This window comes from Erinaceus europaeus, chromosome 6 (genome assembly GCF_950295315.1).
Source record: "Erinaceus europaeus chromosome 6, mEriEur2.1, whole genome shotgun sequence".
NCBI classification, from domain to species: domain Eukaryota; kingdom Metazoa; phylum Chordata; class Mammalia; order Eulipotyphla; family Erinaceidae; genus Erinaceus; species Erinaceus europaeus.
This window is the reverse complement of record NC_080167.1, coordinates 26,191,659-26,205,605: the sequence shown is the minus strand read 5'-3', so window position 1 is coordinate 26,205,605 and position 13,947 is coordinate 26,191,659. Positions and strand designations below refer to the sequence as shown.

At 42.7% G+C, this 13,947-nt stretch overlaps 1 protein-coding gene across 1 annotated transcript in view; it reads left to right on the top strand.

The window, feature by feature from the left end:
- The window catches only part of ACTN2 (actinin alpha 2), a 109,925-nt gene that overhangs the window by 71,069 nt on the left and 24,909 nt on the right, over positions 1–13,947 (top strand). The window contains exons 11-14 of the mRNA XM_007527894.3: positions 1,943–2,090; positions 4,959–5,109; positions 9,265–9,373; positions 13,307–13,447. Of these exons, the coding sequence (XP_007527956.1) occupies positions 1,943–2,090; positions 4,959–5,109; positions 9,265–9,373; positions 13,307–13,447 (549 nt within the window). The remainder of the gene's footprint in view (positions 1–1,942; positions 2,091–4,958; positions 5,110–9,264; positions 9,374–13,306; positions 13,448–13,947) is intronic.

The following is a 13,947-nucleotide window of genomic DNA, read 5'->3' as shown; positions in this document are numbered from 1 at the left end:
CTGTCAGGCTTGAGGCACCAAAGGTCCCAGGCTGTGTCCCCAACACCAACATAAGCCAGAGCTGAGTAGTTCTTTGGTTGGAAAAAAAGAGAAAAAGATAGCTTTACTTATTTTATATACATATGTGTGTGTGTGTGTGTGTGTGTGTGTGTGTGTGTGTGTGTGTGTGTGTATGTGTATTGTTTATTAGAAATTTACAAGATAAGGTAATAGGGATATAATTCCACACCACTCCTACCACCAAGGTTATGTGCCCCCATCCTCTTTCAGTAGTAACCACCATAGCTATCCCAAGGTCACAGTCTTGGGTTGACTATGTATAAATATATATATTTTTTTCTTTTTTCAAGTTCATATGTTTCATTTCTCTATATTCCACTTATGAATGAAATCATCCCATAGTTGTCCTTCACTTCCTTAAGGATGTATTTTATTTTATTTAATTTTTTTTATGTGTTTATTCCCTTTTGTTGCCCTTGTTGGTTTACTGTTGTTGTTATTGATGTCATCGTTGTTGGATAGGACAGAGAGAAATGGAGAGAGGAGGGGAAGACAGAGAGGGGGAGAGAAAGATAGATACCTGCAGACCTGCTTCACCACTTGTGAAGTGACTTCCCTGCAGTTGGGGAGCCGGGGCCTTGAACCGGGCTCTTCACGCTGGTCCTTGTGCTTTGCACCACGTGCACTTATCCCCATGAGCTACCACCCAACTCCCAAGGATATATTTTAATGAGGGGATCTGGGAGAGAGGCCAACAGACACTAGAGCACTGTTCAATTCTTGGATGTGATAGTGCTAGAGGTTATATTTTTTTCTTTTTTTTAAAATTTTTTAATTATCTTTATTTATTTTTTTTTTACTAGATAGAGACAGCCAGAAATCAAGAGGGAAGGGGGTGATAGAAAAGGAGAAACAGAGAGACACCTGCAACACTGCTTCACCTCTTGCAAAGCATTTTCCCTACAGGTGGGGACTGGGGGCTTGAACCTGGGTCTTTGTGCATTGTAACGTGCGCTCAACCAGGTGTGCCACCCCCTGGCCCCTTTTCTTTTTCTTATAGAGACAGAACTAGGGAGCAGGAACAGAAAGGAGAAAGGGAAAGAGAGACACCTGCAGCACTGTTCCACTGCTCATGAAACTTTTCCCCTGCAGGTGGGGACCAGGGGCTTGAACCTGGGTCCTTGCACATGGTAATGTGTGTTCTTTACTCAGTACTTCGTCCTCCAGCTCCTAAAAGTCCTTTTCTTGTGGACTATTAGTTTTATTTATTTTTCAAATGGTATATTTAGAGAACCAGAGAATCTCTTTGGCATATGAAGTGCCAGGGATCCAACTTGGGACCTTGGGCATGAAACCCCAAGTGCTTTACCCACTGAGATGTTCTATTAGTTTTAAAATGCTCTGTTGATAATTAAGACATTTAGAAGCTAAAAGAGGGGGCCGGTGGTGGCGCACCTGGTTGAGCGCACATGTTACAATGTGCAAGGACCCAGGTTCAAGCCCCTGATCCCCACCTGCAGAGGGAAGCTTTATAAGTAGTGAAGCAGGACTGCGGATGTCTCTCTGTTTCTCTCCTTCTCTATCACCCCCTTCCCTCTAGACTTCTGGCTGTCTTTATCCAATAAATACATAAATTAATTAATTTTTTTCTTTTTTATTTTAGAAGGGATTAATTAACAAAACCATAGGATAAGAGGGGTACAGCTCCACACAATTCCCACCACCCAATCTCCATATCCCACCCCCTCCCCTGATAGCTTTCCCATTCTCTATCCCTCTGGGATGGGTATAATGGTTATTAACAGGGGAGGGACATGGGGGGAAAAGTGAGAAAAATAAGTATAAAGGAAAACAATGTCAAACATGTAACAGAGGGGACTTACAGAATCCAGAAGGCTAGAGTGTAACTGGCATGTCTTGCCTTGTTCTCAAACCATCCCAGGATATTGCTGGGGCCTGGCAGAGGCTGGAGCAGGCAGAGAAAGGTTATGAGGAATGGTTGCTTAATGAGATAAGGAGGCTGGAGCGCGTGGAACATCTAGCAGAGAAATTTAAGCAGAAGGCTTCAACACACGAAACGTGGGCTTATGGTAAGTAGACCAAACTTGGGTTTTGATTTCAAAGACTCAGAGTTGAACTATGCACAAAGTCACAGTATGTCATTACTGCTAATTCTGTTCTAATGTGTGTAACTCTAAAGTTTGTGCACTTACTTCTCTTCTGCAGTGCTGTTCCAGTACTGTTTCTTCAAGAAGTGCATATGAAGACTTATTTTGAATTTATTAGATAATTATGTTTTGTGAAATTAGTACTGGAAATATTTTGTTTCCACACTTACCTATGTAAGCCTGACTTCTCCCACTTTTTTTCCTATTTGACTCCACAAATAGCTGTTAGTTTACTACCAGTGGGTCAAACAACCCTGACCCAGATATCAACCAAGAGGTTGTTTATTAAATGCTCCAAAGCAAAAATAATTTCCCCACATAAAACAAAATCTGTTTGGAAAGAAAGAATGTGAGGTGTCATAACTTCCTTGTTTCATTTATATTTATTTTCTTCTTCTTCTTCTTCTCCTTCTCCTTCTCCTTCTCCTTCTCCTTCTCCTTCTCCTTCTCCTTCTCCTCTCCTCCTTCTCCTTCTCCTTCTTCTTCTTCTTCTGCCTCCAGGGTTATTACTGGGACTTGGTGCCTGCACTATGAATCCACTGCTCCTGGAGGCTAATTTTTCCCTTTTGTTGCCCTTGTTGCTTATCATTGTTGTCATTGTTGTTGGATAGGACAGAGAGAAATCAAGAGAAGAGGGAAAGAGAGAGAGGGAGAGAAAGACAGACACCTGCAGACCTGCTTCACTGCTTGTGAAGCGACCCCCCTGCAGGTGGGGAGCCAGGGGCTTGAACCAGGATCCTTGCTCTGGTCCTTGCACTTTGCTGTACCACTGCCCAGCCCCCAGATTTAGTTACTTCTTTCAGACCTTGTAAACATTTCTGTTTCCATAGCTATGATACCATAGTTGTAATATATATATATATATTTTTTTTTTGGCTGTCTCCTATCTGTAGAAGTATTTATTTTAATAAATAGTCTCATCATTTAGTCATCTATTGGGGGGAAGATGAAGGGAGGTTCCCCTCATCCTTTTTGTCGTTTTAAATTGTTGTAATTATTGCTACTGCACAGCAAGGTAGTTACAAGTGTGAACCAGGAACACGACAGGTTGGAGGCGGGCCCAACCAGATTGGCCACTTGCCAAACCTCTCAGCGCCTTGGTGTCCTTCTCAAAGCAGGACTAACAGTTGTGCTGCCTTATAGGGTTTTGATGGCTGGAAATTGAATGAGTTTATATTGATGTAGTATTTAAAGTGGTATCTCGAACACAGCAAGTACTGTGCGGTCATTGTGAAATGTATGCACATGTGCTTTCCATTTCTTTTAATTTTTTTCTATTGCCACCTGGGTTATCACTGGGCCTGTATGCCAGCACTAGGAAGGAATCCACCACTCCTGGTGGCTGTTTTTTCCTTTTTTTTTTTTTTCATCTTTCTATTTTGATAGGACAGAGAGAAATTGAAAAGGGAAGGGGAGATAGAAAGAGAGAGAAAGATAAACACCTACAGACCTGTTTCACTACTCGTGAAGTATCCCCCCCACCCACACAAGATAGGGGGTAGGGGACTGTATTTTTGTTTTTTTAACTTCTAACTTTAAAGAACTAAATTCTCTCTCCTTTTCTTTCCTTCTTCCTTTCTTCCTCTCTCTTTTCTTTACCAGCTCAGCTTATCAATTATCAATTAGGAGTAGAGGATTGAACCTGGGATTTTTGGTGCCTCAGGCATGAAAGGCTTTTTGCATAACCCTTATGTTATCTCCCCAGTCCAGAATTAAGTTCTTCCAAGCTGTCAAGAAGGGAATAAGCATTCATACTGTTACAGTAACAAAAGATGCTCAGTTTAGGAAATATTAGTAGGAAAAGGGGGGTGGAGGTTTGGGGAATAATTTTTCTAATATTATCTGGAAAAACAAAATACCAGCTATACATAGTCACAGGAAATGAAGTTTTCAACCCAAAAGAACTGTGGTAAAGTTTGCACCCTTGGGGGCCAGGTGGTGGTGCACCTGGTTTAGTGCACACATTACAATGCACAAGGACCTGGGTTTGAGCCCCCTGTCCCCTCCTGCAGGGGGAAAGCTTTGCGAGTGATGAAGCAGTGTTGCAGGTATCTTTCTGTCTCTCTCCCCTCTATCTCCCTTTCCCTCTCGATTTATATCCAATTAAAAAAAATAAGTGGGAGTCAGGCGGTAGTGCAGCTGGTTAAGCGCACGTGGCGCAAAGTGCAAGGACCAACTTAAGGATCCCAGTTCGAGCCCCGTCTTCCCACCTGCAGGGGAGTCACTTCACAGGTGGTGAAGCAGGTCTGCAGGAGTCTATCTTTCTCTCTCCCTGTCTGTCTTCCCCTCCTCTATCCATTTCTCTCTGTCCTATCTAATGACGACGGCATCAATAACAATAATAACTACAACAATAAAAATCAACATGGGCAACAAAAGGGAAAATAAAAGTTTGCATCCTTGGAAAGGTAGAGTACAAGAATTTTCTCTAATAAACTGTCCCAGGCAATTCTTGTAAGACAATAATTACTAATTTAACTGAGCAATGGGTTATTATATTATGAGTAATATAATTATACTAAATAAAGAATATATACTATAAACGTATGTCCCCACTCCCCTCTTTGTTTGTAGGCATTAACTTTCAGAAAAGAAAGATCTTGGAGTGTTATTAGCAGAGTAGCAGCCTGAGTTCCTGTTGAAATAATGCCTCTCTCTTTTCAGTTTTCTTATCCTTCACCTACCTCCCTGATTCATTCAAATCTTAAAAACCACTGAAACCTTTCCTGACTTAAGAAAGCTGATGTGTGACAGCAGTGTATTCACACTTCCTTGCTGTATCTTTTGCAGGCAAAGAACAGATTCTGCTGCAGAAGGATTATGAATCTGCGTCTCTGACTGAGGTACGAGCCTTGCTGCGGAAACATGAAGCCTTTGAGAGCGACCTAGCAGCACACCAGGACCGGGTGGAGCAGATCGCCGCCATTGCTCAGGAGCTCAAGTATGTGCCCTTTGCAGGCAAAGCTGCTGACAGCCAGCAGCCCTCCCTGGCAACACCCCACAGACCCTGGGTACAGTGGAAGGCTTCCACAGAAAGCTTCCCCAGAGAGGGCCGTGGGAGTGTGCCTTCTCTCTCCTGAACTAAATTTAGAGAGAACCCGCCTATAGAATTCACCTGGTGTAGGGGGTCAGGCAGTAGCGCAGCAGGTTAAGTGCACGTGGTGCAAAGCCAAGGACCAGCGTGAGGATCCCGGTTCCAGCCCCCGGCTCCCCACCTGCAGGAGAGTCTCCTCACAGGCGGTGAAGCAGGTCTGCAGGTGCCTGTCTTTCTCTCCCCCTCTCTGTCTTCCCCTCCTTTCTCCATTTCTCTCTGTCCTATCCTACAGCCAACAACATCAACAACAATAGTGACCACGACAAGACTAAAACAACAAGGGCAACAAAAAGGCAATAAAAATGGTCTCCAGGACCAGTGGGTTCATGGTGCAGGTGCTGAGCCCTAGCAATAACCCTGGAGGCAAAAAAAAAAAAAAAGAATTCAGCTGGTGCTATCAAAACAGACAAACTGATTTCAGAGTTAGCTCTTTGAGTGTATTTGAATCCCTTTGTCCTCCCAATTAATGGCACCCCCCTGTAGCTCTGACTCCTAGAGGATAAGAAATAAATATAGCGGATTGAAGCACCACTTGGAAGGGTGGCCTCACTGAGAGCTGGTTACAGGGGATGGGGCCACACTGCCAGTTCAGAAACCAAAACAAAACAGAAATTACTGTCTCACCCACGAAGAAAGAGACATCACAATTCCACTTTTCACTATTAGCAAATATATACTGTTTCCTAGTCATGCTTTTTTATTTTATGGCAGTCCTACACAGAAGCAGGCTGAGTGAAGCCCAGGTGAGAGTTTTGGAGCCCTTGCTTCCCCCTCCCACCCTACCACCCCCCTGAGGAAATGGCTCCCTACAGTAAGTCTAAACTTTAAGTTCCCTACCACAGTCTAATACATACAAAATTGATTTTCTCTCTTTTCCTCTTCAATAATCTCTGGTGAACAAAATTGTTAGAGCCTGCCACATAATGATAATTTAAAAATAATAATAATTAAGGAATTGAGTGGTGGTGCACAGGGTTAAACACACATAGTACAAAGCACAAGGACCCATGCAAGGATCCTGGTTCCAGCTCCCGGCTCCCCACCTGCAGGGAGGTTATTTCACAAGTGGTGAAGCAGGTCTGTAGGTATCTGTCTTTCTCTCCCCCCTCTCTATCTTCCCCTCTTCTCTCAATTTCTCTCTGTCCTATCCAATAAAATGGGGGGGAGGGATGGCTGCCAGGAGCAGTGGATTCATAGTGCTGGCACTGAGCCACAGCGATAACCCTAGAGGTAATAATAATAAATAATAATAATAATAAAACTTGTTTATTGAGAGGTTAATGGTTTACAGTACAGTTGTTGGCACTTGGGTAGAATTTCCCATCTCACCATAATAGTGTCTGCATATATTCTCACCCCCAACTTTGGCCTTTCTCCTTTATCATGTACCAGGGCCTAGATGCCCCCCCACACACACACCTGTACCCCTATTGATGTTTTAACTTCCATGTTTCCTGCTTTTAACTCGAGCAAACTCCTTCATTAACATAAATGACCTCTTTGAAGACAATGCTATTTCTTAGCCTTACCCAGATAAGCCCTTGTTTGTGGTCTTCACATCCGATTTGTTCAATAGATTTGTGGCCTTTATAATGATACTTCTTATGATGCTTGAATATTGGATACTTGGCCACTTATTGTTGATCACTCACAAATAAGGGGATAAAAGGAAAGTCAAGGGGAGTCGGGTAGTAGCTCAGCGGGTTAAGCGCATGTGGCACGAAGAGCAAGGACCAGCTTAAGGATCCCGGTTCGAGCTCCCAGCTCCCCACCTGCGGGGGGGGGGGGGGGGTCGCCTCACAATCGATGAAGCAGGTCTGCAGGTGTCTGTCTTTCTCTCCCCCTCTCTGTCTTCCCCTCCTCTTTCCATTTCTCTCTGTCCTATCTAACAACGACATCAGTAACTACAACAATAAAAAACAAAGGCAACAAAAGGGAAAATAAATAAATATATAAAAAAATTAAAAAAAGGAAATTCAATCTAGTAAATGCTGTATTACAGTTCCCAACAGTAATTTGAAATTATTTTGGGGCTGGGTGGTGGTGCATCACAATGCACAAGGACCTAGGTTCAAGCCCTTGGTCCCCACCTGCAGAGGAGAAGCTTCATGAGTGGTGAAGCAGGGCTGCAGGTTCTCTTTGTCTCTCTCCCTCTCTATTTCCCCTTCCCTCTCAAATTCTGGCAATCTCTATCCAATAAATAAATAAAGATAATAATTTTTTAAGAAAGAAATTATTTTAGGAGTGACCCATATAATTTAACTAATAATTTTGTATTAGCATAATTGCTGGTATCCCCTGTGCCTGTTTCTTCATAGTCAAAGGAAGAACCACAAAGTAAACATTCAGGGGCTAGGGGGTGGTGGTGCACCTTGGTTGAGCACACATGTTATAATGTGCAAGGACCCTGGTTCAAGTCCCAGTTCCCATTGGGGAGGGGACATGTTTCACAATTGGTGAAGCAATGCTACAGGTGTCTCTGTGTTTCACTCCCTCCCTGTCACCCCTTCCCCTCTCAATATCTCTGTCTCTACCCAAAATAAATAATAATAAAAGGGGGGAAAGATCTGAAGCAGAACAAAAATTTTTTTTGAAAAAGAAAAGAAAGGGAAAGGGAAGGCAATGGATAATTTTAATAAAAGAGCTCATTTGTATAGTTAAGGATAGTAATGAACTGTTAGAGTAGTTAATGTAATGTATTCACACTTCCATTTTTAGGGATTACACTCCTAAAATTTATATAATGGGACTGTTATTTCTATTAAAATACAGACACCACATATGAAATTTAGACCTGTGCACATCTTACTGTCATTCATCTACCTGTCCTTTTTGTCATTCCTAAAGTAGTAAATTAAAGTATTGGCAGGGGCCCGGGCAGTGGCGTATCTGGTTGAGCGCACATGTTATAGTGCACAAGGACCCAGGTTTGAGCCCCCGGGTCGCCACCTACAGGGGGAAAGCTTTGCGAGTGGTGAAGCAGGGCTGCAGGTGTCTCTCTTGTCTCTCTCCTTCTCTATCTCCCCCTTCCTTCTCAATTTCTGGCTGTCTCTATCCAATAAATAAATAAAGATAATTTAAAGTATGTGCAGTTTTCAAAGTGCATGGGATAGTGTGCACAGTTGCGCAGACACGAACACCTTGATGATTGACACATATCACACTATTAGATGTGGGGCTGAGGAAACAGATCGCTTGATGTGTTGTATGCTGCTGTGCCGTGTATGTGGCCCAGCCCCCATGACACTGAAGAAAGCTTTGGTGCTGTAGTCTCTTAGTCACTCTCTCTGTCTCTGTATCTTAAAAAGAAAAAGACGTATAGACAGTGCTGATGAGGAAGAATGATTATTGAGGTAGAAATCCTTATGTTTCTCATCACACTAATGGCATGAGACACGTCAGAACCTTTTTCTCTGGAAGAGGTAGAGTTGTGTTCTGCCAGACTCTACAGTCCCTGTGGTGCAGATAAAGTCACAGCTCCTCTTTAGGACATGATGCTCCACCCAGCTGTGAGACCCACGCCCTTCTGGAAGAGCCAAGGACATAATGAGATGCAAGATGATACTCCCTCCCCTCTTTTGACACATTTTGATGTTCCAGTCACTGGCTGCAGTGTGGCCCACAGGAGTGTCCTCCAGGTCAGATAGTTGGCTTCATTCACAGGTACATCGCCACTTAAAAATAATGCCCTCCGGGGAGGCCTGGCCAAGAAACCGAGGGAGAATAAAGTCAGCCTGAGGCAAGAGAGGACAGTGCTTCTCTCTGTTTTTGGTAATCTGTTGACCAGCAAGTTTTGAACAAATGCTTGTATATTAGTAAGACAATATCAGGATAGTGATTGTGTATGCAATGGTGATGATTAACCAAACCTGAGATACCCGGCCCAGTTACTCTCGATCATCAAAAACCAACCAAACAAACAAAAATGCATCTGTTCTACGCCCATGTCTGTTTTTCCTCATAGCACACAGGAAAGTTAATATATGTTTCCTCTTCTCGTAGTGAACTAGACTATCACGATGCTGTGAATGTCAATGATCGGTGCCAGAAAATTTGTGATCAGTGGGACAGACTGGGGACACTTACCCAGAAGAGGAGAGAGGCCCTGGAGGTAATGTCTTTATGTTCCTGTTGACATGAGACAGTTTTTTTGTTTGCTTCTTTGTTTTATTTATTTATTTTCCTTTTTGTTGACCTTGTTTTTTATTATTATTGTAGTTATTGTTGTTGCTATTGATGTTGTTGGATAGGACAGAGAGAAATGGAGAGAGGAGGGGAAGACAGAGAGGGGGAGAGAAAGACAGACACCTGCAAACCTGCTTCACCACCTGTGAAGTGACTCCCCTGCAGGTGGTGAGCTGGGGGCTCGAACTGGGATCCTCAGTCCATGCGATTAACCCACTGTGCTACTGCCTGACTCCCTGACATAGATGTTTTAATAGAGGCTCTTTGGTTAAGTCATTTTGTTTGTTTGTTTGTTTGTTTTATTGCCAATGGCGTTGTCACTGGGGCTCAGTGCTGGCATTACAGATCCACCACTCCCAACGGCGATTTTTTTCCTTTCCTTTTTTTTTTTTTTACCCCTTCTATTTTATCCAATAGGACAAATAGAAATGAAAAGGGGTGGGAGTTGGGCTGTAGCGTAGCGGGTTAAGTGCAGGTGGCGCAAAGCGCAAGGATGGGAGTAAGGATCCTGGTTCGAGCTCCCGCGATCCACCTGCAGGGGAGTCGCTTCACAAGCGGTGAAGCAGGTCTGCAAGTGTCTGTCTTTCTCTCCTCCTCTCTGTCTTCCCCTCCTCTCTCCATTTCTCTCTGTCCTATCCAACAACAACGACAACAATAATAATTACAATAATAAAACAACAAGGACAACAAAAGAGAATAAATAAATTAAATAAATATTTTTTTTAAAAAAAGAAATTAAGGTGGGCGTAGATAGCATAATGGTTATGCAAAGAGACTCTCATGCCTGAGGCTCTGATGTTCCAGGTTCAATCCCCCCCACCACCATAAACCAGAGCTGAGCAGTACTCTGGTAAAAAAAAAAGAAAGAAAAAGAAAAGAAAAGAAATTAAAAGGGGAGAGACAGTGAGGGAGAAAGAAATATAGACACCTGCAGACCTGATTCACCATTCATGAAGCATCCTCCCTGCAGGTGAGGAGAAGGATCTCGAACCCGGGTCCTTGTGGATGGCAATATGTGTGCTTAACTGGGTGCACCAGCACCTCGCCCCACAAATCATTGTTACTATTTTTCTGTTTTTCCATGTATAAAACAAAAAACAAGACTAGTGAAAAGAAGAGAAACAGGAAAATGGACAGGGTAGATAGCATAATAGTTATGTAAAGAGACCTTCAGGCCTGAGGTTCCAAAGTCTCTTCAACCCCCTGCACCACTGTACCGAGCAGTGCTCTGGTTAAAAAAAAGGGAGGAGCAGGGGGCGGGCGGTAGCACAGCAGGTTAAGCACACATGGCACAAAGTGCAATGACTGGCTTAAGGATCCCGGTTCGAGCCCCAGCTCCCCACCTGCAGGGGGTCTCCTCACAAGCGGTGAAGCAGGTCTGCAGGTGTCTGTCTTTCTCTCCCCATCTCTGTCTTCCCCTTTTAATTTCTTTTCTTTTCTTTTTTTTTCTCTGTTTCTCTCTGTCCTATCCAACAATGATGACATCAATAACAACAATAATAGTAACAACAATGATAAACAACAAGGGCAACAAAAATGGGGAAAAAATGGCCTCTAGGAGCAGTGGATTCGTAGTGGAGGCACCAAGCCCCAGAAATAACTCTTAAGCCAAAAGAAAAAAAAAAGGGAGAGAGAGAGAGAGAAGGAAAAGGAAAATGGAAAATTGACACAGCATTGAACTGTAATTTACCCATTGAAGTACACATTTGAAACACATTTGAATTAAAGTTTTATAAAACGGGCCAGGCAGTGGCACAGCTGGTTGAACACACGTTATATGCACAAGGACACAGGATTGAGTGTGAGAAAGCTTTGTGAGTGAGACAGCAGTGCTACAGGTGTCTCTCTTTCTCATTCCCACTCTTTTTTTTCTTTATTGTTGTAGTTATTATTGTTGTTGTTATTAATGTCACCGTTGTTGAATAGGACAGAGAGAAATGGAGAGAGGAGGGGAAGACAGAGAGGGGGAGAGAAAGACAGACACCTGCAGACCTGCTTCACCGCCTGTGAAGTGACTCCCCTGCAGGTGGGGAGCCGGGGGCTTGAACCAGGATTCTTAAGCTGGTTATTGCGCTTTGTGCCACCTGCTCTTAACCTGCTGTGCTATCGCCTAACTCGGTCTCATTCCCACTCTTATCTCCTCCTCCCCTCTCGATTTCTGACAGTCTCTATCCAATAAATAAATAAAGATAATAATAATTCTTAAAGTTTTAAAAAAACACAGGGATAATGAAATTTTAATATAAACCTACTTTTGCACCAAGTTGTAATTACAATGAACTTTCAAAAGTCCTTATATAGGACAAAATTGAGTTGTGGCCAAGTCAAGAAATCAGGAAGAAGTTACTATGAAATATGCAAAATAAAATGGCAACAAATGTTGATGTTAAAAAAAAAAAGTTTCCACAAGGAGCAATTTCACTTTACTCAAGTATAAAAACTTGGATAAATAGCAGAAAGTGACTCAATTTTAACTACTAATGATTATTCATTATGGGAAGAAAACTCACACAATATGAGGGAAAGAAGCAGTTACTAATTCTCTTGAGTCTGTTGGTATCTTCTAATTCTGCTTTTAAAAACCCCTTCTGTTTCATTTGGTTTAAATCCCCCCTGCTTAACACTGCATTCTATTTACATAACCACTGTATTCTATTTACATAACCACTGCCGTCTATTTACATAAATCACTTTTACATTTACATAAAGCACCACCTTCCCTCCAGGGCATTGGTGGTTTAGTGGTAGAATTCTCACCTGCTCCACCCCCTCTCCTTGTCACACCCTGATCCTCTCCTTGTCATACCCTGATTTTCACCAGTCACTTTTCTCTCCACCCTCTCTGCCCCTCTCTGCGTCACATCCTGTTCCCACCCTACTGGGCTAGTATATTTATAAGGACAAGATTGTTTGTAGTTGTGAGTTTAGCTTAGCTCGGCTTAGATTGTGCTGCATCCTGCATGAATAAAGAGATACTGCCTACAGCTCAACCATGAGTCCCTGGTCGTCTGTTACCCACCCGTGCCCGTGAAGCCAGCCCGGCGAAAACAACATGAGTCTTTGCCTCTGGGGAAACCTTAAACATTCATGACATGTCTCCTAGTGCCAAGTGGCTCTTCCACATCCACCCACAGAAAGAAATCATGAGCAAGGACCAGGCATGTAGGAGGAATAGCGTAAACGTTTTAGAACAGGAGAAATGCAACTTATCTGGAAGCCTTACAAATAAGGGATGTTTTCCTCACCTGTTCCCCACCCATCTCCTCTGTTATATGAAACAAGAAAAGTACTTTTCTTTGTGTGTCAAAGCCTTGTGTGCTTATACACCCAAAGGCAAAGCATATCACACTATTCGGTCTTGAATAAGGAATTGAGAACATCAGCCTGTAGGTAGGTGACTGTCATTGACTCTGGGGAACACCATCTTTGCTCTGCATACTATTGCCAATAAAATGAAGAAGGTGCCATGAATTTCTTTGTTGTTTGTTATCCAGCATAACTAGGGTCTTGGGTCCTTCAGTGCAGAAAGTACTACTTCTGCCAAAAGCAAGTAACTGTCTATTTTGAATCTTCGTCTTCAGCAAAGTAGCATGTTGTAGAGTGTTTTTAGTATTTTTAAAATGAGACTACGTGTTTAAATGTTGAAATCCTCCCCGGGTTCAGAAAGCACTTCAGTGACCTACAGGATTAGCCTCATCATGTGATCAGAAATTAATCTTTTGAATACACATGCTATGGAGGAGGGTCTAGTACTTTATGAAATGTCAGATAATAGGTTATTGCTTTGGAATATGCCTATTCGTGTTTTCAGGGAGTTCTTACTCATTGATGGCAATGCTTGCTTTTATTTAATCCTCAGAGAACAGAGAAACTGCTGGAAACCATCGATCAGCTTCACCTGGAGTTTGCTAAGAGAGCTGCACCTTTCAACAACTGGATGGAAGGTGCCATGGAGGACTTACAGGACATGTTTATTGTCCACAGCATCGAGGAAATCCAGGTAACCTAGACCTTTTGGTGCTCTTGCTACCCTAGGAATAAGACGCAATTGAAAAAAACTTGGAGTTGGGTGGTAGTGCAGTGGGTCAAGTGCACATGGTGCCAAGCACAAAGACTGGCATAAGAATCCCGGTTCAAGCCCCCAGCTCCCCACCTGCAGGGAAGTTGCTTCACAGGCGGTGAAGCAGGTCTGCAGATGTCTATCTTTCTCTCCCCTTCTCTGTCTTCCCGTCCTCTCTCCATTTCTCTCTGTCCTATCCAACAGCGATGACATCAACAATAGCAATAATAACTAAAACAACAAGGGCAACAAAAGGGAAAATAAATTTTAAAAAAGGGAATAAATAAATGAACTTAGGGTTGGGGTTTTTATTGTTGTTTTTACTAATAAAAATGTGGCTAAAAAAGTCCAATCATTCTTTAAACTCTAGCTTAAAATTGTTTATACTATTCTTTTTTTTTTTTTTTTGCTTTTTTTCCTTTTCTATTTTATAGAACAAA